The sequence below is a fragment of the Schistocerca serialis genome, chromosome 5, assembly GCF_023864345.2.
Source record: "Schistocerca serialis cubense isolate TAMUIC-IGC-003099 chromosome 5, iqSchSeri2.2, whole genome shotgun sequence".
Classification (NCBI taxonomy): Eukaryota; Metazoa; Arthropoda; class Insecta; order Orthoptera; family Acrididae; genus Schistocerca; species Schistocerca serialis.
Genome location: NC_064642.1, coordinates 508,601,421 through 508,627,049, shown reverse-complemented (window position 1 = coordinate 508,627,049; position 25,629 = coordinate 508,601,421). Strand labels below are relative to the sequence as shown.

The 25,629-nt window shown below is 37.2% G+C and overlaps 1 protein-coding gene across 1 annotated transcript in view; it reads right to left on the bottom strand.

The window, feature by feature from the left end:
- Positions 1–25,629, bottom strand: part of LOC126482033 (dynein axonemal heavy chain 6-like) — a 1,073,010-nt gene that overhangs the window by 959,722 nt on the left and 87,659 nt on the right. Inside the window, exons 31-41 of the mRNA XM_050106005.1 lie at positions 23,163–23,266; positions 21,550–21,594; positions 21,296–21,363; positions 21,070–21,147; positions 20,675–20,841; positions 19,664–19,817; positions 18,881–19,043; positions 18,530–18,638; positions 16,348–16,574; positions 9,439–9,560; positions 5,762–5,852 (exon numbers count right to left, since the gene is read on the bottom strand). Coding sequence (XP_049961962.1) covers positions 5,762–5,852; positions 9,439–9,560; positions 16,348–16,574; positions 18,530–18,638; positions 18,881–19,043; positions 19,664–19,817; positions 20,675–20,841; positions 21,070–21,147; positions 21,296–21,363; positions 21,550–21,594; positions 23,163–23,266 — 1,328 coding nt within the window. The remainder of the gene's footprint in view (positions 1–5,761; positions 5,853–9,438; positions 9,561–16,347; positions 16,575–18,529; positions 18,639–18,880; positions 19,044–19,663; positions 19,818–20,674; positions 20,842–21,069; positions 21,148–21,295; positions 21,364–21,549; positions 21,595–23,162; positions 23,267–25,629) is intronic.

Sequence of the window (25,629 nt, the reverse complement as noted above, 5' to 3'; positions counted from 1 at the left end):
TCAGGAAGTCATTTCTGAAAGTATTCATATGGAGTGTAGCCATGTATGGAAGTGAAACATGGACGATAAATAGTTTGGACAAGAAGAGAATAGAAGCTTTCGAAATGTGGTGCTACAGAAGAATGCTGAAGATTAGATGGGTAGATCACATAACTAATGAGGAAGTATTGAATAGGATTGGGGAGAAGAGAAGTTTGTGGCACAACTTGACCAGAAGAAGGGATCGGTTGGTAGGACATGTTTTGAGGCATCAAGGGATCACCAATTTAGTATTGGAGGGCAGCGTGGAGGGTAAAAATCGTAGAGGGAGACCAAGAGATGAATACACTAAGCAGATTCAGAAGGATGTAGGTTGCAGTAGGTACTGGGAGATGAAAAAGCTTGCACAGGATAGAGTAGCATGGAGAGCTGCATCAAACCAGTCTCAGGACTGAAGACCACAACAACAACAACAACAATAAACATTATTATAGTTTGTGCTTGTGAACTTTTACTGAACATATCAATAAGTTAAAACTCAAAACTTTTATTTATAGTCAGTGTTACAGATCCCACTGAGTAAATAGCAAGCAGGAACATTTTCTCTCAATGAGCACAATGAGTAATGTGGACTCGCAGACTGGAAATTATGGTCAGAATGTTCTCCATTGCTTTCCGGCTGACCACAAAAATATTTCCTGGCTCTTTTAAAAGGTGAAGGAAGGTGTACAGCATGCACAGTTAATGTAAGACTCTTTTCATTAATGACATAACAAAAAGTAATGGCCAGTTCCATTACTTCCTTTCCACCCCACATATGGTGCATCAGTCGGGAAACTGAAATGTGAAAGTGATTAGTACAAAACAGGGAACTTGGTAGGCACTAACAGGATACCACAGTGAAATATGCCAAAACCAGTGTGTGAACACTGTTAAGATTTCCTCGTGAATGTGGAAACTAAATTGAGAATGTTTGCCACAGTAATCTTGAACGTAACACAAGGAGGTAAGCAGATGACATTACATTATGGCTACATCTGCTGCTGAGGTTAGAAGAAGACAGTGACAGTGCATCATCATGGAGTTGATGGACCTGCAAGTTACTGCCTGTGCTCACTAGTACCCAGCCCTCCCTTGAGCTACTGCAGTAGGCAATATTGCCACCATCCTCACAACCATAATTGCTGCTGCTGCCTGCATTACGTCACAGTGCCTTGGATCACATTTGTTGATACATCATGCTGGCATCACTTGTCGAAGTCAAGCAAACACAACAAGTCAAAAATATTTAAAGCATTTCTTAATTTCTGCTGACAGGCTATTAAAAATGGAATATAATGATGAAGATATTTTGAAAGTTAAAATGGAACCAGTCACTTACAATGAATCCTCTGAATTACAAATTGAAATTAATTAGAATTGTTCAGTCAAAGTAATAAATCCCAAATCTGAGGGTGATTTGTCAAAAGTACAATCGGAGGTAAATTTCACTGTTACAGCTTAGTTAGAACCATTTTCTGATGATGATATAATTGAAGTTGAAGTCAAAATAGAAGAAGTAGAATTATTAGAGTTATCAGATAATGAAACTGAGTTCAATATTTCTGAAATTCAGCCAACTGGCTGAAAGGCCAAGTGGCAAGGTAGAGGCACCAAATTGGATGCAAATACTGTTTTCAATACTTGAACCACATCATAAAGAACTGAAGGATGAAATTATCTCATGACTGAATAGCTTGAATTACAAAATGCATTCTAATCATAATGTTCTGCAAGTCAGAGTATGGCAACTGCTAAATAAATTGCACAGTATATTCAAAATCAAAATTGATGAAGTTGTAAAGATATAAAAGATGCAGATGATTGTATGGAAGGGAGGTTGTCAGAAGGGACAGGCAATGAATCCAAACTTTGCTCTACTTGGTTTAGAGAGGCAACTGATAAAGTAAATGCTTGTCAGAAGTATATTAAAACAGTAAAATCTGACTGTGAAAAATTATGTGAGGATGTTGATAAAAATATTTCTGGCAGAGTGGAAGAAGTTGAACTACAAGTAGAAGAACTAAATACTAATTTTATTAACATAGAAAATAGAGTAACGTCTGCCAGATCTTGCAATACAGTATGTTGCTTCAATTGTTACAACTTTTATCAGACGTTGTCAATTTTTACATTTTGATCCAGACAAACAAATTTACCAATTAGAGTTGTGGAATGATTTTGAGGGTGTTTTGCCAAATGCATGATCAGAACATGAGAAAATTTCTTTCATCAGAAGTCATTTGTCAGGAGATGCTTTGTGATAGTCAGCTGATATAAGATGCAAAACACTTCCTCAATTTAAAATTGCATTTCGGAATGAGAACTGGTCTCCAACAAACAGAACAATGTTTTGAGAAAATTTTGGATTGGTAAAAATTTACTCCAGATTGTCAATCAGTTGAAGAGTTTTCTAGAAAGTGGGCTTCACAGCTGTCACATCTGACTGAAAAAATGAAACTGGAAATGAAGATCACGGGGTTAGAAGGTAAGCTGCCTTGGTATTGGCAGAAAAGAATCATTTTACACCTATAGATAATGTGGATAGGTTCATTGAGTATCTGGAATGAGTAGAAAGAGTAGCTGCTGCTGAGGAGCATGTGCAGAATAATAATAGTTCCTCTAACAGTTATACAAACAACCGAAATAATAGTAATGCGAACACGAATGTTGGGAGTATGGAAGTTCATAATACATTATGTAATTATCATTGCCAAAGCTACGGTAGAGGAAGATGAGGTAGGCAGCCACCATGTTTTTGCAATAACTAATATGGCAAAGGCAGAAATATAAATAATATGCCACTGGGACAAGATGAGAGCACAATGCTAACCAATCTGCTTCTGACTTGAATAAACACATTAGGCTGTGTATGGGAAACTAAGTCCCATCTACAAAGAAACTGACTCTCACCAGGCACAAACTGTAACACAGCCAGTAACAAAAACATGGACCAGAGTCAGTCAGCAGACTCAAACCAATAACAGAGATGATGAAATAGGAACAGAAAGTACCAGTAATATGCTAAACCACTCTCATTATCTAGTTTACAGCATTTTGGACACATTAGAAAAATGGGACAAGAAGGAAAATTAAAAGTGCTGGGAGGATCAAATTAACAGGTTCGAATCTGATAAGCATGAAGATGAAGTAAAGGCTTATATCTTTGACGATAATGGCAATCTGAATGTTAAAATTCTGGTAGAGGAAATAGTTTTGCTAGGTTTTGAGGAGGAGGAGTTGTTAGATGACGAGGGTAGCAATAATAATGAGGTCAGGGAACCTATTAGCTGTATTAACTTGTCACAAAACTTAAAAGCAGACAACAGTATTATAAATAGCAATGTTGAGCAGGGACACAGCCTCTCAGAGGTAGAGAGTAGTTTAGCTATGTGCAGCAAATGAAAGCACAGGAAGTCATCGACTGCTCTGATTTTAAATTGGTTGAAAAGGCAGCTGCAGATGTAGAGGTTGATGACCCTGTGAATCTAAGTGTAAATGTACTTGCAACTGAACGAAATACTTTAGCTGGAAACAGATTGAAAAGAATTTATTAGAAGACATTTATGAGGAACATGTTCAAACTAGAATAACTCACCCTATTATAAAAACTAACATATCAAGAGTAACAGTGCATTGTCTTCTTGATAGCAGCAGTGAAACAAGCGCTTTGCCCCAAGCACTTTTTGATTTTATTCATAATAAGAATGAGTTAATGGTCATAGAAGTAAGTGGTTTAAGAACAATAGGTGCTACAGAAAAAGTTTCTAGACCAGTACAGCTAAAAGCTTTGATACCAATTGGTATAGGTAACATAATAATAACATAATAAGAGATCATCCTTCTTCAATTGTGTTCAGGTTAAGTCTCAAAATGTTGATTGATAGAGATCCTTTAAGGAAATATCAAGGAAAAATTGACTGTGATCAGAGCCACTTGATACTAACTTTACCAGATTCTCAAGTGATTACAGAGGCTTTCATTGGAAATTATGTGGACAGTAATAATCAAGCAGGGGAACTGCCTATTAGAGTAATGAGGAATAAGGGAAACTTGGAAGAAGATACTGAATTTGGGAGTACTGTGCAAAATGGTAATGCAGAAGAGAACTATGTCCTGGAAGAGATACAGGCTAAAGTATAGTCAAAAAATCAAATTTCTGAGAAACAGAGGGCAGATTTAAGGGAAGTATTAACCACTCAATGTATTCTCAAATACACATGGAGAAGTTAAAGGGTATGTATGGTGTTTGAATGTAAAGTCTGGGCAGGTATTTTTCAAGAAACGTTATCAGATACATATTGTAAGAAAGTAAGCTGTTAAGAGAGAAATTCAGGATAGGTTGGCATGGGGTGTCATTCAGCATATTGTAGATCTGAAGCCTTTCAAAATCAACAGTAATTAGATTCTGTAAGGGGTCTGTAACTCTTTGGTGGATATACAGTTTGGTGTAGTGTGTGATCCCAGCTGGATAAAACTGTATTTCCCTTTCAGCTCTCATTCTCTTCTTCTGTTCTATCTATAGTCAGTAAGGAATATATGCCTTCATGTTGTACATATACTATTAGTTTGTAAAATCTTCCTAGTTAGTAAGAATGATTTCCAGAAATGAATATATCCAAATGAATATTTTTAAGAATATATGAGAGGTAGCTCGCAAATGTAAATTCTAATGTTAAAATAATAATGTGTAACTTATGAGCACCAGTGATAGAAAAATAATGAATGAAGTAAATAAATAATAAAAAAGATCCACTAAAAGGATTAGTGACAACAGAATACAGATACTTTTTGTTAAGAGAAGTAATTGAAGCTGAAATTTCTTAAAATCTGAAAAAAAAACTCTGCATAAATTAACAACCGTCGTGTTGGAAGTAAGGTTGTCTGTAGCTAAGAAAGGGTAATAGTATGATGCCACCAGAGGCAATCCAAAGCATTCTGATATTAATTAAAGGAGATGTGTGAAAGTGGTGTGAGGATCACACCAAAAATATATGTAAATAATAAGGTCAGTAGGCCGACAAAGATAAAAATGAGAAAGATGTATCAAAATATGTAGGAAAGTGAAATACATGGATAAATGAAAATAAGGAGAAATAGAATAAATGAAATCAGTAGGCTGACATATTTAGCAAAATGGTGGAAAATTCATATGTAATTCCTTCAAATCTCATAAACAGGTTGAGAAGTGCATAATCTTGCTCAAGGCAGACGGTCAATTGTTAGGTAAGTATTAACACATACAGAAAACAACACACACACACAAGGGGGTTAAGAAATGCAGATTGTAGAGTACTGGTATGTTATAATAAAAAAAACTTTTTAATTATGTGTGTAATAAAGCAAAGTAACTGCTGTTGAATGAATAACTTCTTGAACATATTAATCCATATGATAACTAAGCTACATGAAGATAGAGCTTACAAAGGCTACTCAATTTTGTAAGTAAAGCAGCTTACAATGTAATGAAGTAAATTGCAAAACTAGTCCAAAATGTGCCTATTCTAAAAACCCATGTTGATTTTCAGAGTATTATAGTCATGGTTAAAAAAATTGAAAAGTTCATTATTCAATCTTAATAATGAGGTAACTAGTGAAAGTGAGCTAGAGTATCATCGCAGTTTAATGGAGATGGATAGTGCAAGTAATCATTTTCAAAAACCTAATAACAGAAAATGGAATATAGAATATGTTTTTTCCTCCCTTAGATGTAACCTGAGAACAGAAGCTTGGGGTATGTTACCTGTTTCTGAGAGACATGGAGGCTTTATGAGAAGCAACCTACAAGCTTTATTGGAGAAGAAAGCAAGGACACAAACCGCAGTGCTTTTTCCCTTTTTGTAATAATGCCAAGTAAGACATCAAACCATAGATACTTCCCACCCTCTGCCTTAAATGTGTTAGTGAAAGTGGTTCATAAGGAGAAATGCCACAGTGCCTACGGTTGTGGTTAAATGAGTGAATAATGAAAAGAAAAATGCTTTTGTATGTTTCTCGTTCATGTAAAGACTGAAAATTCTAAATCACAAAATTAATTCTATAAGAATCAAAAATTTTAATTCATGTTTCTATGTTATTTTATGTACATGATTTGTAAGGAAAGCTCACTTTACAATGTTTTTCTGTGTTTATATGCATATGGTTAATTCTGTGGGTATAGTATTGAGAAAAATCAGTCAGCTACAGTAACATCACTTGTTTCTAAAATTTAATTCTATCAAAAAATAAAATTTTTCACAAAAATAAATAGGAGGTGATAAGGTTAAACAAATATTGTATCACTGCAAGAGGTGCAGAGGTGAGTGAGTGTGCCGGGGCTTACGTCAGTTTAATACTACTAGTACCACATCATCATAAAACGCCTGTGCTTAGCATACAAAAAGAACTGCATCATAATCTGAGAGTGAAATTAAAAATTAAAATAACTTTTCCGAACTTTGTCAGTGTATGCTTCAGTACATTAATGTTAACATTACAATTGAATGATTAAATGTAAATGTTTAACTAAATATAAGAATTTAAGAAAAAATAAGTGGCACTAAATAATGAAGCTAGAAAGCTAAGAATTGTTTAGAATGTGAAAAAGTATATCACAATCAAGAGTTACAAAGTTTCAACGTGATCACAGCAATATTTTGGTCAAAATAGGCATTTTTGCAGAAAATTGAAAGTGCTAAATATTGAACCAAAAAAGATGAAAATTTGTATATATCCTCAATCTGATGTAAAAACCTTATATCTGTGACATCAATAAGCTACCTCTATTAGTTTTTAAATCATTTGCTAAAAATCAAATTTCAAATGAAAAAGTCCTTCTCCATAATAGATTATGTGTCGTTTGTATTTGTGATAAAAAGTACTAATTACAGTACTTGATTACATTCATTAAATAATACAGCTGTACCAAGTTTCAAGAAATTATTGCAAAAAACTTTTTATTAGCTAAAGCAAACTTAACTATAATTATAAAAAAAATTAAGAAGATTGAAAATTATTAAATGATTTTAATTGATACATGTCTGAAGAAAGGAGCCATTTAGATGCTGCTACCTCTGCTTATGGTGGTGATAGCAGATGTTCTGTTTGGTAGTCCACTGTGCCCATATATACATTTACAGCCAGAGAGGCAATGAAAGAGACCCTTCACATCACGATATCAATCTTTCCATGTCAGTCAAATGCCTGCACGTGCTGTGCCTCAGATGATGTCAGAGCTAGGCACCTGCTAAAAGTGTTTTCAGTAAAAGTAGGAAGTGAACTCATGAGGACTGAACACCACCCCAGATCACTTAGATTTCACGGAAGTGCTGCCCATAATGTTGAAAAACTGTGTGGTAAGTGGTGAGATTATTTTCCACATTTAAGGTGAGCAATCAAATTTGAAGTCAAGGTGACAAACCATTTTACTTGGAATTTCCTGTTGAAGTCACCTCTGAACTGTTAATAGTGCTGTTTCCAATTGGGACATTTTTATTATCAGGAATATTATTATATTTTGTGCATGTAAACTGAATATATCCATCCATTAAAACTCAAAACTTTTATTTATAGACATTGTTACTGATCCTATTGAGTAAATTGCAGGTAGCAAAATAATCTTTCGGTTAACACAATGAGTAATGTGGACTTGCAGACTGGAATTTATGGTCAGTATGTTCTCCATCGCTTTGTGACTGACCACAGAAATACGAGGGCGGTTCAGAAAGTAACCTCCGATTGGTCACATTGCGGGTTGTGGGGGGAGTAGCGACGCCATCTGTGCGTTCACGTACTCAACAGGTCAGTCGGCATCAAGCCGTGGTCGAGTGAACGTCGTACCTGCGCTAGTTTAGTTTTTGTGGCAGTTTGAAATGTGTGCTGCAATAGAAAACCCCGCCAAATGTGAAGTGCGTGCTGTCATAAGGTTTTTTACAGCCAAAGGATATTCTGCAGCAGCTATTCATTGTGAGCTTTGTGCCGTGTACAGACCAAGAGTTATGAGTGAAGGAGTTGTCCGTGAATGGGTACGTTTATTTAAAAGTGGACGAGAAAACGTTCATGATGAAGGGAGGAGTGGTAGACCATCATTGGTGACTGACAAACTTGTTCAGACAGTTGATGCAAAAGTTCGTGAAAATCGACGTTTCTCAATGTCGGAGTTGTCTACTGGTTTTCCACAGATTTCTAAGACTCTCTTGTACGAGACAATGACAGCAAGATTGGGTTACCGTAAGTTCTGAGCACGATGGGTGCCCAAAATTCTTACCAACCACCACAAAACTCAAAGAATGGCCTCTGCATTAGACTTTCTGTCACGTTATGAGGACGAAGGAGAACCATTGTTAAACAGAATCGTGACCGGTGACGAAACCTGGATTAAGTACGTGAACCCTGAGACAAAAGAACAATCAAAGATGTGGGCACATTCAAATTCGCCTACCAAACCAAGAAAAGCCTCGCAAGATTTTTCTGCCAGAAAACTGATGGCAACGGTGTTTTGGGATGCCAAAGGGGTGTTGCTGGTTGAATTCATGGAACGTGGTACGACCATTAATCAAGACGTGTACTGTGAAACAATAAAAAAGTTACAACGGGCTATACAGAACAAACGCCGTGGTATGCTGACTTCCGGTATCGTTTTTTTGCACGATAACGCCCGTCCTCACTCTGCTCGCAGAACAACGGCCCTTCTTGAGTCCTTCAAGTAGGACGTTATCAACCATCCACCTTACAGCCCAGACCTGGCGCCAAGTGATTATCACCTCTGCATGCATTTGAAGAAATGGCTCGGGTCACAGCGGTTTGATGACGACGAAGAGCTCAAAGATGCGGTCACAGGCTGGCTCCAGGCACAAGCAGGTGAGAAGAGATACGATAAGTGCCTCAATCGCTATGGAGACTATGTAGAAAAATAGTGCAAAGATGTAGTTGTAAGATGTAAATATTAAAATATTTTTATTTAACTTGGTGTATTTTTTTAAATCAACCGGAGGTTACTTTCTGAACGGCCCTCGTAGGTTTCAGGCTCCTGGAAAAGGCAGAGGTAGGTGTAAAGAATACACAGACAATGTAAGAGTCTTTTTATTAATGACATAACAAAAAGTAATGACCAGTCTGTTTATTTAATCCCCCGCTCCCAGGGTGATGATTGTACCAGCATGACAATTGAAATGGACTGGTCTGCCCAGATTCCCAACATGAAGCCAGTGGAACACGTTTGGGATGAGTGATGACATCACCTTTCTCCAGACTAAAGCATACAACATTGCTTCCTTCTCTGGTTTTTGGCTCTTGAGGAAGAATAGGTTATAGTTTCTCAAAATACATTCAGAAACCTCACTGACAGTGACTCCAGTAGAGTAAAAGCTCTCATAAAGATGAATAGTGGACACACCATGTATTAATGTCCAGTAGTAGGGGTCTGGGCACTTTTGATCACACAGTGTATAACAGGCAATAGAATGAGGGTAGATATCTTAAAGCACCATAGTCTTTGGCTGTGAAAATTTCTATGTGACTTTGTGGAGTTAGATTTTCCCTAATCAAAGTTGTAGCTAAGTATTCTAAATGGAAATTCAAGTCACGAACAGTTCATGTCACTCACTGTCATTAGCATAAACAATTCAGAGCACAACTGAGATGGCACGACAGCCCTAGCATGCTGAAGTCATGCGCTAAGTGGTTGATAATGAATAGCTGAAAATATTGCTTTTTCTACAAAGCAGAATGCTGACTTCATCACAAAAACGGACACAATCAGCAAGTGTGCTTATAGAAGAACCCTAAAGTGGTTTTAGTTCCACATAAGATTCACTTTCAGAAAATGAAAATAAACAAGATATCACAATCAGAATTCAAAGGCAGTCATCCTTCCTGAATTCAGTCTAAACGGAATAGAAATCTGTGATGCACAATATTGAAATTTGGAAAGTCAATTCTCCCCAGAGAGGCTAAATCACATAATGCACTCAACCGTGATTCAAAGCATAATCGTCTTTCAGGAAAGAGTACCGACACTCAGATTCAAAGAAACCACCACATATTTATCATTACTTTAAAAAAAAATATCAATTAAAATGTAAGACTGCACCCAGTTACTAGTACTTCAGTTACTTTACTGATCAGTAAACATACAAAAAATTAGGACACCCAAAACTTCAGCAATCAAAACTGTATCTCACAACTTATGATGGGGAAAGAATTTCTGCTCAAGGGACATGCGCACTCAAGCAAAATACAAAAACATGACCAACACAGTGAGACTAACTTAAGTTCAGTCTGAGAATTAAAGGTAATGTACATGCAGTAAGTACTCATGTTTGACACAAGTGCATTCAACAATTATGTGGCAAATATCAGCAGTTGTTTACTGGTGCACTGGGTTGTGCTAATCACTTGAAAGCACAAATTAAACTTAAAGAGAATGCCAAACTTAAGTTGCACAGATCACATCCTATACTGCATGCTATTCATGGTGAATTAGCCACAACTTAAACAAACAGGAGTCATATAGGGATTAATGACATTAGCTGGCAGTGGGCATTGATTTAAATCTGTGAGGAAAGTTGAAAATTTGTGCCAGATTACGATTCGAACCCAGGTCTCCTGCTTACTGGGCAGATATGCTGACCACTCTGCCGAACACACACAATGGTCATTGCAGCTACATGGACTGCCCTAGCATGTCTCCCATCAATCCGCAATGAAGTGATCAATTGCTTGTTCTCTCCTTAATTATACATGTGGTGTCTGTTCTGTTGGGTTGGTTGGGTTGGGTTGTTTGGGAAAGGAGACCAGACAGCAAGGTCATCGGTCTCATCGGATTAGGGAAGGATGGGGAAGGAAGTCGGCCATGCCCTTTCAGAGGAACCATCCTGGCATTTGCCGGGAGTGATTTAGGGACATCACGGAAAACCTAAATCAGGATGGCCAGACGCGGGATTGAACCGTCGTCCTCCCGAATGTGTTCTGTTGGACATATCTGAAAGAACACATACCATTTTGATCCTGCAGTCACTGTGAATCAAGACATGCAGGAATTAATGAGAATAGCTGCCAGTGGGCATTGATTTAAATCAATGGGAAAGTTCTTTGTGCCAGAGCGGGATTTGAACCCAGGTCTCCTGCTAGATGCACTGACCACTGTGCCACTCCAGCACAGTGGTTGTAGCAACTGTATGGACAGCCCTAGGATGCCTTCCATCAGACCCAAATTCTCAACTTATTCATGCACTACTGATGTAATGCTCCTTGTCCCCTATCTTCAGCAAGTCAATGAACATCTTCTCTGATGATCACTGGGAAAAGCAAACAGGAAAAGAAGACTCTTGCAGATTTCAAAGCTGTGGTATATGCTCAAACTGTAACAGGTTCCTTCCCACTACCACATACCAAGGAATTAATAGATATATTAGGAAGAGGAAGGTTATTTCTCAAAAACAATTTAGTACATTCTTACCTACAACTTCATCTTGGCAATGAAACAAAGAAATTCGTGGTATTCAGCACAAATGCAGGCTTTTATAAGTTGTAGCAGTGCCTCCCCTTCAGAAGCCCTACAGCTACTTCTTTTTGCCACCATCGTTTCACAATAAGTGTCAACAAATGTCCAGTGGTGTTCTAATTATTTGGACAACATAACAGTATCCAGAAAGACACTGGAAGAACATTTCAGCAATTTGGAATACCTTTTTTAAGTCTTAATAGAGTCAGGAATGAAATTCAATCTTGCAAAATGTCCTTTCTTTAATACGGAAACTTAATATTTGGAATATGTCACTGATGCTCAGTGCATATATCCCATAACCAAACATTTGGTAACCATTTGAAAATTACATTCTCCTAACAGCAATCAGTAATTACAATCCATTTTTAATTTACTGTGTAAGATTTATTCTAAACAAAGGCCAAATTGCAGCAGCAATGCATCACCTTGGTCATAAAAATATTCCTTTCAAATGGTGCCATAATGCAAACAATCATTTCAGAAATTATAGTATGCTAGCTTAGTCAGACTCATCTTATGAACTTTGATATAAGCAAATGAATAGCACTTGAAGTTAGCACTTCTTTATATGGCATCAGCACAATTTTAGCCCACAAGATGGGCAACAACGGAGAGCCACATAGCATTTGTGTTAAAAATTTTAAGCAAGGCTCAAGTAAATTACAGTCAGAAAAAGAAGTTACAAGTTTCACACATATCTGCATGGCAGAATATTATTTTTATTGTCACTAATCACAAAAAATTGACACATTTGCATCCAGCAAAATATGTACAAGATTGAACAATACAAAAACTACAATGTTGGTCTTCATTTTTTTCTAATTATCAATATAGATAATTGTGTTCAATTAGATCAGTCTGAATAAGAAGCTGTGGAAACTTTTCCCACCAGTGAAATGCACCAGCAACAGAAATTATAATTCACTATGTTTGCTAAAGAAACTACATTTGGATTGTTTGGCCTCATATCAACACTTCAATCTCAGATCCATTGGTTCACTGATACACTACTGGCCATTAAAATTGCTACACCACAAAGATGATGAGCTACAGATGCAAAATTTAAGTGACGGGAGGAAGATGCTGTGATATGCAAATGATTAGCTTTTCATAGCATTCACACAAGGTTGGCACCGGTGGCGACACCTACAACGTGCTGACATGAGGAAAGTTTCCAACCGATTTCTCATACACAAACAGCAGTTGACCGGCGTTGCCTGGTGAAACATTGTTGTGATGCCTAGTGTAAGGAGGAGAAATTTGTACCATCACGTTTCCGACTTTGATAAAGGTTGGATTGTAGCCAATTGCAGTTGCAGTTTATCGTATCGCGACACTGCCGCTCGCGTTGGTCGAGATCCAACGACTGTGAGCAGAATATGGAATCGGTGGGTTCAGGAGGGTAATACAGAACACCGTGCTGGATCCCAACGACCTCATATCACTAGCAGTCGAGATTACAGGCATCTTATCCGCATGGCTGTAACGGATCGTGCAGCCACGTCTTGATCCCTGAGTCAACAGATGGGGACGTTTGCAAGACAACAACCATCTGCACGAACAGTTTGATGACATTTGCAGCAGCATGGACTATCGGCTCGGAGACCTTGGCTGCTACCTGTGATGCTGCACCACAGACAGGAGTGCCCACGATGGTGTACTCAACGACGAACCTGGGTGCACGAATGCCAAACGTCATTTTTTCGGATGAATCCAGGTTCTGTTTACAGCGTCATGATGATCGCATCCATGTTTGGTGAGAGTGCGGTGAATGCACATTGGGAGCGTGTATTTGTCATCGCCATACTGGTGTATCACCCGGCGTGATGGTATGGGGTGCCATTGGTTGCACGTCTTGGTCACCTCTTGTTCACGTAGACGTTACATTTCAGATGTGTTACGACCCATGGCTCTACCCTTCATTCAATCACTGCAAAACCCTACATTTCAGCAGGATAATACACGACCACATGTTGTAAGTCCTGTACGGGCCTTTCTGGATACAGAAAATGTTCGACTGCTGCCCTGGCCAGCACATTCTCCAGATCTCTCACCAATTAAAAACGTCTGGTCAATGGTGTCCGAGCAACTGGCTCGTCACAATACGCCAGTCACTACTCTTGATGAACTGTGGTATCTTGTTGAAGCTGCATGGGCAGCTGTACCTGAACATGCCATCCAAGCTCTGTTTGACTCAATGCCCAGGCATATCAAGGCCGTTATTACGGCCAGAGGTGGTTGTTCTGGGCACTGATTTCTCAGGATCCCTGCACCCAAACTGCATGAAAATGTAATCACATGTCAGTTCTAGTTTAATATATTTGTCCAATGAATACCAGTTTATCATCTGAATTTCTCCTTGGTGTAGTAATTTTAATTGCCAGTAATATACATTGTACAACATAACAGCTTTACTATCAAAAACTATATAATTTCGTTACAGATGTAAAATGAACAAACTAGATAGCAAATCCCACAGCATTACAGCAAAATATTGCAAGTGGCAAGAGATGGACAAACAAATCAAAGTGATGACTTTGCATAGCCATGTTTTGCATGGGAAACTGGGCAGTGCTGTGTCAAGAATTTTTCAATGGGACATGACCTGGCACTCTTGGCAATGCATTCACATAGCATGGACTGGCCCCTTTTGAAACACACAATGGCTCATCATTGTCGACGCTCACAGTAAATATCCTTTTGCCACACCATGACTTCTACAACCAGACTAGTGCTACCAAAAAACTCAATTCTGTTTATTGCCTCTGAGGATTGCCTCAAGTCATCATTTCAGAACTGATGCCAGCTATTCTCCTCATAATTTCAGTGGTTGTATCAAAAAATGAAATTTAGCATAACTAAATAGTCCATTCATGCTTCAGAGACAGTTTCACAACAAAGTTTCACAAAAAGGGCAAAGTCTTCTACTGAGTGTACAATAAGTGGAATAAAAAACTGTCATATACAACAAGTGGAATAAAGAACTGTCATTCAGATGACCAGGTGAGTAAATTATACACTTCACAGCAAAATAGGTATACTTCAGCAACCAAAATCAACTTCAGTTTTCTGAATATATGAGGGTCATTCAATAATTAAAGAGACAAATTGGTCTGGGGAAAGAACTGTTAGTAGGGCAAGTTTGGGACTTTTATGGCTTTAAGCTGGCATCACTGTGATGAGCCCTGATCAGCTGATGCATCAACATTGTTTTGCTTAGTTGGACAATATCCTATTATTCATTTTTTACTTGGTGAAGGCGAGAAACCAATGAATATATACTGTAGAATGTCTAAAGTTTGTGGTGAAGGTTGTATGAATTGTGCAAATTTTTACAAGTTGGTAGAGCAGCTCAAAACTGGTCATGACTCAGTGACTGATGAACGCCCTTCTGGCTGACCAGTTGCAGTTTCAACTCCCTCACTTGAAAGTAGAATTCATGACATTATTCGTGCTGACCACCGTGTAACTGTGGAAATGATAGTTGATAAGGTCCAAGTTAGTACTGGTACAGCTCATAACATCATCTGTGACAAGCTGAAGTACTGCAAAACATTAGCGAGGTGGGTCCCAAAGGAATTGATGCAGCTACGCAAGGAAACAAGGTTGAGAGCATGCACAGAGCTAAAGGAACATTATGAAAGAGAAGGTGAGCACTTCCTCAACAAAATTTTGACTTGTGATGAAAACTTGGGTTCACGATTATGAGCCAGAATCAAAAAGATAAAGCATGGAGTGGAAGCTCACCAACCTACCTGTCAAGAAAAAATTCAAAACTGAAGCATCAACAGGAAAAGTCGTGTTGACAGTGTTCTGGGGTGCTGAAGATCCAGTTTCATGTAATTATCTTGAAGAGGTGCATACAATGCACAGCCAATATTACTCGGATTGGATTGGCTTTTAAACAAGGTCAAGCCAGCCATGGGAGAGACACATCGTGGATCTCAGAGGAGAAATGTGATTCTCCAGCAAGACAATGCACATCCTCATACTGCTCAACTAACCCGTGAAACAATAAACAAAATGGGCTGAGAAGTACTGCCTCATCCCCCTTACAGTCCTGATTTAGCACCTGGTGCACTGAAGAAGGCATTATGTGGGAAGAGGTTCCAGGACAATGAGAATGTGAAAAAGTTTGTGGGAAATAGGTTCAAACATCAAGATAAAGAGTTCTTTGCAGATGGAATAAAAAAGTTTGTAGCCCGTTGGAACAATTGCATAAATGTTCAAATGTTGAAAAGTAGAAAAACTATTGTTTTGTAAAAATAAATGCTTTTTTCTGCAGACCAATTTGTCTCTTTAAGTACTGAATGGCCCTCCTACTTTTTAGAGCTGCTGCCAGAAATCTAGTTCACTGCTTGTAAGCAGCCATTGATGATGCCAGAGGTGCAGTCGATGATACATCTTAGAAGGAAATTAATGTTCTCATTGGAGTTGCTTAGTTATACTGAGTTTCTGAAAGCCAAATGAACTTCTGCAGTGATGTCCTTACACATACAGTAGTTCATTATTACAGAACAGAATGAAATGCCAACTCCATATATTGTACAAAATGTATGCAGATACCACAAAGGATGTAACTCAATTTATAATTGCTGTGTTCAATAATTCAGAGGCCTATATGATATATGTATAGGCATCCAGAAATAATTAACCAATATAACTCTAGTGAACAAACAGAATAAAAAGAAGGGAAGAATATCATAAACTGTGTATAAATCTCTTGAGAAAACTGGACACATTTCATTTAGTAACTAATAAAATTAAAGTGAAATAAGAAATTTCTCTATTTAAGTGACAGCAAGTAATAATCTGTCTATATTCAAGTAACGTGCAGCAATAACCTGTTTCATTAGTTATAGATTCCATGTCAGTTGCTGTGTTAACAGTGTGAAATTCTCTAATAAACTGAAATCTCTGAATATATTTATTAATTGCTTCAAAATTGTTATGAATGCTTAATATAATATTTGTGCGAATATCAAGACGATGTTTGTCTTCTTTCAGGATGACATCAATTTCAGGTCCTGTACCACAGAGTCTTCCTTCTGCTTTTCCACATATCATGGGCCTGTAACATACATTTTAAAAATATGACTTAATTTCTCATATATGGAAATATTACTGTACAATTAGCTATTTTGAATCAGAACTTTGAAAAAAAAAGTTACCAGTATAAACTTTTTGTTAAAGTAATTTTGAACACAGAATAGTGCACTACATAACGGCATGAAAGGCACGTTATTGTCTCTACAATGCTGTATCAATTCTTAAGTCATGTGTTTTCTGCTATTTCTAACTGTAGTTGTTGTTATTAAAATAGTACTCACTGTTTTTCCCAATTTCTGATATAACACAATATTTCAAAGCAATGAATACTGTATCAATAATCATCACTCATTTTTTTAAAAAAAAGTTTTATTTAAAAAGCAAAAATTTTTAGCACTGCAGTTAGGGCAAATTTATTTGCCCTTCTTTGCCCAGTTGTCAGCAAAGAATAACAACCCCTGTTATAAGTGAGGCCTTAAATATAGCAAAAAATACCAGTCATTCATAATTTAAATGCCAATTTCCATTTAAGACAGTGGGTTTTTCCTGTCCCTCTCAGATCATGACAACATCTTGGGGCTCTACAGGAGGGTCAAAGCTTTATGGGCTAAGTGCGTTTTTCATGTACAGAAATAGGAAGAAATCACTTGAAGCCAAGTTCGGACTACAACATTCAAAAATATTCTGATGCATCAGACGCAATAATTCTCAAGTTTAAAAGGTGGACTGTGCTAGCACTGTTACTTGAATAAAAGACACTGTTAGTCAAGAGACCATAGCACATATTACAACTGGTTCATCTTTGTTTTACTGATGTCTCATGATAGATTTCAGAACTCACTGTCAATCTATATCACTGGTAAATAAAGTTCACATATAAAATCTGTACGATTCTGCGATACAATCAATATTCAGGGATGACAGTAAGACTCTACCATACACACCAAGTGGGACAAATCTTGCATACTGCATGTATATATGTACTGTGTAATATACCATGTCACATGGGAACAAGCACATTATTGTCTCTACAATGCTGTGTCGATTCTTAAGTCTTGTGTTTCATGCTAGTTCTAACTATATTATTAAAATAGTACTGTTTGGTTTTCACCATTTCTATAATAATCCAATATTTCAAAGCAATGAATTCTGTATGAATAACATCACTCATTTTTTTTTTTTAAAAAAAAGTTTCATTTAAAAAGCAATAATTTTAGCACTGCAGTTAGAGTAAATTTATTTGCCTTTTTTTACCCAGTTGTTAGCAAAGAATGAAAAACCCTGTTATAAGTGAGACCTTAAAAATAGCAAAAAATACCAGTCATTCAGAACATAAATACCAATTTCCATTTTAGCCAGTGGGTTTTTCCCATCGCTCTCAGATCATGACAACATCTTCGAGCTCTGCAGCAGAGTCAAAGCTTTAGGGGCTAAGCCCTTTTTTCATGTACAGAAATAGGCAGAAATCACTTGGAGCCAAGTTCAGGCTACAGCATTCAAAAATATTCCAGTGGATCCAATGCAATAATTGTCAAGTTTAACCCTTAAGCAGTCATGCGGGGTGTTCAGAACATACCAGTTATTCTTATCGATGGATTGTTACATACCGGTACTGGATAGGAATATAACGTCATGTTCTTTGGTACCTTTCTAGGACATAATATGAAAGCTTTGAGTAACAACATAATCTACAATGGAAGTGCATGTTCCAAGAAAACACGCAACAACGTGCCTTGGGGTGTTGTCGGCACCCCGCGCGACTCTTTATGTTGCAGTGCTGCGAGAAAGCACACAGTTGTGTTCTGTAGCAGCTGCTTGTATTTTCTCACTCTGTGCAGTTAAAACAGCTATGGATTGTGACAAAATAGAACAAGAAAGAGTGTGGAAGCTTCTGGAAGAGGTGTTAGATGAAACTTTTAAAAAGGAGGAGAAGAGGAAGAGGAGGAAACAGACAGTTGTGAAGTTCTCTCTCATCACAGTGACACAAGAACAGAGGATGAAGACAACCTGGAACTGGAACCACAAGTACGTGCAGCAGATAATGAAAGCAAGCATATGGAAAGTTGTCCTAGTCGCAACATAAGAACTAGAAGTGTAGGCCTCATTATTCATCTCCCTGGTGTGTAAGCTATCACAAAATCTGCGAAAACTGCTATGGATTGTTTTTCAATATTTATAAACGACATAATAATTAGAATGATTACATAGTGCACAAATATTTACATACAACACATTGCATCAAATTTTACAAGAGACTGTGATGCCAAACCAACAAATGAGGAAGAAATCAAATCTTTTCTGGGTCTTTTGATATTGGCTGGGCATTACGGCGCAGGATACCAAAATCTGGAAGACTTATGGGACACAAATGGTTTTGGAATTGCAATATTTCATGCAACAATGAGTTTACAGTGCTTTCGTTTCTTGTTGCATTGTTTGGTATTCGATGATATTCAAGACAGACCACAGCATACAGAACTTGATCACCTAACTGAATTCAGAGAAGTGTTGTGTTTGAATTATTCATGTCAAACTGTGTCAGTAATTATACTGTGTCTCAGTATACGACAGTGGATGGTTGGAAAATTTTCATCTTATGTGACGTAAGAACATGGTATACTTTGGGGATGGAAATCTATGATTGGAAAAAGAGGGTCCCTTTGCACTGTCACACTCGCCTAAGGAGGTAGTAAATAGGCTTGTATTGCCTATTGAAGGTACAGGACACAACGTGACACTAGACAAATGGTTTTGTTCCGTACCACTAGCTGAAGAGCTCCTGAAAAAGAAACTTACAGTAGTAGGAACTCTTAGAAAGAAATAGAGGGAGTTCCCTCCAGACTTTGTTTGCACAAGAGATCTTGAACTCAGAAGCAGCCTTTTTGGAATCAGAAAGGATATCACCATAGTTTCATATGTACCAAAGAAGTGCAAAAACGGTATTCTCCTTTCATCTTTGCATCATGACAGTGCCACTGACACTAATACTGCTGAAGAAAAGAAACCAGAAATTATAATAATGTACAATAAGACCAAAACAGGTGTGGACACAATAGATGAAATGTGCACTACTTATTCAACTTCAAGAAAAACTAGATGCTAGCCACTTGCCCTGTTTTTCTGAATGATTGACGTTGCTTGCATTAACGCCTTCATCATATACACAAATAATAATGAGAGGATTTCCTGAAGAATGTTTGTATGTGATGTCAGAAGGTCATTAGTAAATCCCATATGTGCAAGAGAACAGCCACTCACTCCTTGCCTAAACAAATTAGACAGAAAGCCGCTAAAATGTTGGGAATTGAAGACAGCAACAATGCACCACCTTCTAAACAAAGAACACTTAAGCCCAGGTGCTGCACTTTTTGCCAGTCCTTTGTAGGACACCACTATCCAATTCTTGTTTTGATGTTGGCTTACCAATGATTTGAGCCTGTTTCACTTATGAAGATAACAGTCTGAACTGTTGAAAACAGTAAAGTGAACCAAATAAAGGTTTTCTTGTGACTATTCATCTCTGTCGAAACTATTGTCATTCTTCACTGTAATACGACACACAAAAATGTCTACATGAATAAACCCAAGTCATGGGCGAATGTCAAGACACTATAATAGCAAAAATTTTATGATGTAGGAAACTTCTGTGTACTGACAGAAGGTTTTGCAAACACAATAAATATCAGACAGTAAAGACAAACACAGATAAACAAGAATGCAGCAGAGCGCCACATTTATATTTTAATAAACATATGTCTTCCTTGTTTGTGAGTACACTGTTAGGAAAATAGTCATTTATCATTTAATGAATTACTTTGTTGGATATATCCAGTGTTATTATATCCACTCTCGTCCCTCCAACATCACACGCTATCCTCAACAGTTATTACTTACTTACTGTAATAAGCTACTTTTGTATATGACTTAGTTCTCTATGATTATGTTTAAAGCTGATTTTTTTAAGAGTCAAAGGCAGAAAGATAACATTACAAAGAATGCAGGAAGAATCATAAGAAAATGGTTAGGACATCAGATTGACAAACTTTATTGGATTATAACAGATTATATCCCCAGAAACAAATAGATTTTCTAATGAATAGCATAAACAAATTCAAAACTTACTCAGTGAACGGTTTGAAATATGGATCTGGAAGAAACGTGTTTATATTTATTACTGTTTCTTCCCAGAAGTCCATCAACTGACTTAGAGACTCAATATAGGCACGCTCAGGAGGATCAAGTAGTAATGTGTGCTCATCAATGAGAAGGTTAATAATAAAGAGAGGTAGCTGCAAGGGAAATACATTCACTTCATTACAATACAGTCTTCAAATAATTGCATGACTGATGCTTTTCCTTTAAGTACAAAATACTAATTCACTAAATTACTTAAAAATTGGTAATAGAGATAAAACAATGGGTCAAATAATCACACACAACCAATTACAGCAAAAAACACTTAACATATGTTTGTACTCATAGAACGGAAAAAGTGATCTGTAAAAAATTAATTTTGCCTTGTGAGAAATAGTGGTAAGTAAAATATAGAGAATAATGTGAGGCATCATCAAATGAAGATAAAGCCCGTTGTTATACTGAATATTTACAGAGATTGAAATTTGAAATCAGATTCCTTTATCTGAATATTTTGGGAGGAAGAAATAAAGTAAATGAATTGTATCTTAGGAATGACCTGAAGTTATTGATGTAATCTGTCAGTCTGAAACCTGTAAAACAACAAACATAAAAGCTGTATGGCATGTAAATGATTATAATTACAAGTTGTACAGGTAAAATACTTTCTATTGCAACTGCACAAAAAAAAAGAGGCTGAAACACAAAGAATACAACATGGTTATAATTAGCTGCTTTTTCATGTGGATGAAATATTAGTAAAGGATGCACACTCCCACAAAAATACATATGAATTTAAAAGTTCAGCAGTAATTAAACTTTATACATATCAGAACTTTAAGCATATGCTTGTGAGTTAGTACTGAAAAGTGCACTGTTTGTTATTGCTACATTATACAGATGGCCATCTGTAAATTCAAAACTTTTATGAAGGATTTTGACAGTTTATTTGTTGTTTGTAAGAGACAAAGTAAAAATTATTAACTTGTGGATGTTTTAATTTTAATTCGTTAAAGTGGTTCACAGGAACAATCACCTACAGATGCTACAAGCCCCTCAATATAGTTTTATGGAATAATAATTAAATGCAATACTACATAAAAACAGTAGTTGAAAATACAAATATCCTCTATGGTAACAAAATGATATCAAGGTAACACCATCAGAGGCCTTGGACTGCACCACTGACTGCTAATAATGAACCTGAGAGGTGCTATGGATAAGAAACAGACAGAAAACCAGGCTGATCATGTAAGAGTATGGAAAATGAAAGAAGAAAAGAGCAAGTTATAGTATCTCAAAAAAGTGAATAAAAATTCCTCAATTGATGAACAAAATATGGTGGAGGAGAAATGAGGTAGATTTAAGAGGACATCAGTAAGTGTAGCAGAAGTAGTACGTGGAAGGACACACAACAAAAACAGATTGAAGGAAACATTATGGTGGAATGAAGATACGAACTATACAGTGCAGAAGAAGACTTAGGCTTTAGGGTATGGTCCAAAATAGAATAGAGAGACAAGAGAAGACTACTGGACATGAAAGATGACAAAGCCAAGTTAGCAGATTGGTGGAAGAGGAGGGAAGAAGATGGAGTGAAGAGTGGACTAGAATAGTGAGGAGGATAGTGAAGGTTTGAAAAGGTCCTACATGGGATAGTAAAAAGGAAAGGGTGGAATGATATGAAGGACTATGTTTGAATGGTGAATAAAAGTGGTCAAGAGGTAGAAAAGAAGAAGGAACACAAAATTATGTGGAGGGAGTATTTTGAAGTACTCTTTAACCCAAATGGGACTTGTAGGAGGAGGAAGAAGAAATAAAGGAAGAAGAATAGGAACTGCAGAGAGAGAAAAATATAACATACAGAGAAGTGGAAAATGCTCTGAGAAAGATGAATAGAAGGAAGGCATCAGATTTGGATGAGCTGAGTGTGCAGATGGTGGGAGCAGCAGGACACATGGGGATACAATGGTTCTATTGAGAGATGATGATTTTGTGGTAAGGGAGAATGCCAGAAGACTAGAAGAAGGGAATAACAATCCAGATCTTCAAGAAAAGTAAGAAAAATAAGAGTGAAAAACTCTCAGGGAATCACTCTAAAGAGCAACTGTGCAAAGATTTCTAAGCAAGTTTTGGAAACATGCATTTGAACAAAAACAGAAGTAAGGGAGAGTGAAGAATGACACTGGTTCAGGATAAGAAGGTCCACAGTAAATCTAATTTTCACTATACGACAGTTACAGGGAAACCACTATGAATATGGAACAGATTTACTCATGGCCTCTCAGGACAATGAAAAACTATTATGATAGAATATGTAGAAACAAGGTATGGAAGTCCTAGAGAGCAGAGAGTAAAAAAGCAGGTTATAAGGAGGATAAAAGAACTGTACAATAGATGAGTGATCTTTGTGGAAGTGGGATGAGAGAGATCAGACTGACTGGAACAGAAGACTGGCTTGAAGTGAGAAATGCACCTTGACCATCGCTATTCATTGTGATGATGTATGTGATAATGACTGGAGTAGCACAAGTAATTGATGAAGGACAGGTGAATGCAATAGTGTTTGGAGGTGGAGACCTGAGAGTATCTGGGAACCTTAATATAGGAGAATGAAAGAAACGACAGAGAAATAAAAGAGCAGGGGCACACAAACAGAAGTATTCTTGAATAAAAGCCTGATACGGAGCAAGGATCTCCATCAAAACATCAAAAGGTTTATATACCAGGTATAGTATGTTTCAGTCCTTACATATGCCTTGGAGACTTGGGTAATGAAAGGAAAAGAGAGAAGCAGAATACAAGCTACTGAGATGAAATTCTTGAGGAATTGTACTGGATAGAAAAAGATGAACAACATAAGGAATAGAAGGAACATGAATTCGTGAAGCACGAATCAAGGCTTAGGTGGTATTAACATGTTAAGCAAATGGGAGATACCTAGGAAGATACACAACACAAAAGGGAAAAAGATTAAGAGCAAGACCAAGAGACTGGTGGCTGAAAGGAGTTAAGGGCTGCATGCAAAGGAAAGGATGAGACTGCATCAAAGTGGAGACAAAGAGATGACAGGAGGACAGAAGTTGATGGAGAGGCTTATGTTTAAAACAGACTGAGCCAGTGACTGGAAACTCTGCAAGATGATGATGGCTGATGATAATGACTACATAATCAAAGAGACCTTAGATTACAACATCTATAAAAATATTAATAGATATAAAAATAAGAATTTGTCAAAAGTGCCAGACTGATTAATGCTCTAGAAGTACTTTGATGTTGTCTACAGCACTCTTAGCAAATTGTTGTTGCCAATCCATCATATTTATTTTACCATATGATAATATGAGGAAATGCAAGCTATATATAATGGGGCATTTAGTGAAGCTATAGAAGAATCCTACCAGATGAATTTAGAAATTTCCTCCAAGACCTTCCTGTAGTGGTCAGTACACTGAAATGGTAATTGTGCAGCTTTGTTATTCAGAGATATGAACACTCACACTGCAAAAAGTACAAGCAGTTGCCCTCTCACAGTGACATACCGAACACTAACTGAAAAAGATCTAACAAACACTGGACCTACTTTCATGTAGAATCTGTAGTCAAGTATGTGTTAGGAGAGTAAGGTCGTCAACAAGAACCAATGCTTTGCACTGAAGGCATGAATTTAGAGCACAGTCAGATGTGCAGATTCGTTTGAACTGCCTACCTTGGTAGAGATTGCTTCTATTTGAATGACATCCAATGTACTGGCGAATTAAAATATTACATAAATAAATAACTCCTATAAACTATGAATGTTATGTGATAAACAACAGCAGAAGGTGAATTAAATTTGACTATAGCTGCTACACCACAGAGAAAAAACACACAGCATGTGCTATAACTGCTACTACCTCCCAAAAAGAGTAACACGTTGTTCCTGTATGGATTATGGTTTCCCGTATCTGTATCATCTGTATCTAGTTAGTGGTTCTTTATTTGGCAGGACTGGTTGACCCAGAATTTTTAGTTGTGTAGCCACATCCTCATGGTCACCCCACTGTTCAAATTACTCACATCAAGGAATAATGATCATTGGGCAGGTCTTCATGTTCCTTGTGGTGGAACCACTGTTCTTAATGTCTGGCCAAGATTAGAACAGGGTTTTATGGTGTGGAGATGGTAAACATCTCTGTAATTCTTATTTCATTGTCTGAAAAGTCATGTAAGACTCAGTACAGGCACAGTGGAACTTCAGTAATTTTTATGATAGCCACTTTTCTGTACAAGTGTAAGAATCTATACTGGGTCATCAGGGTTGTAGCTTACACATCAATGTCTGGAGATACTACATTCATGGTTGTTATTCTAAGCATCCAATCTCTCTCTCTCTCTCTCTCTCTCTCTCTCTCTCTCTCTGTGTGTGTGTGTGTGTGTGTGTGTGTGTGTGTGTGTGTGTGTGTGTGTGTGTGCGCATGCATGCGCTTACCAACTGTCTTGCTTCATCACTTCTGGTGATGAGCTATTTGATGTAATTGTCTCAAGCATTGTCAAGATGAAAAGGTAACACAGTATCCACTTCTCTTTCAGCTTCTCAACCATGGATCAGGAAAAACTGCATTAAAGTGTTAGTGTTGTATTTTGCTTTTTTGTATGCAAATATCATGACAGGCACTGCTGCAGCCCAATCTTTTTGTTTGATGCCACTGTATGTCAAGAGCAAATCTACAAATATATTATAAACATATTTTATCAGACCATTAATATACAGGTAGCAGGAACTGTGAATCAGTGGACAACTTTGCAGTGTAAATTTACTTCTGACACTAGTCCTGGACAATGTCCTATAATCATGCATTATGATGCTCCATTCACGCTTCAAAATTATGTCTTGCAGAAGAAACATGTATCAGAATCAGAACAGCCTTCATGACAGTATAGCAGCTGGGTTGGTCAGTGCA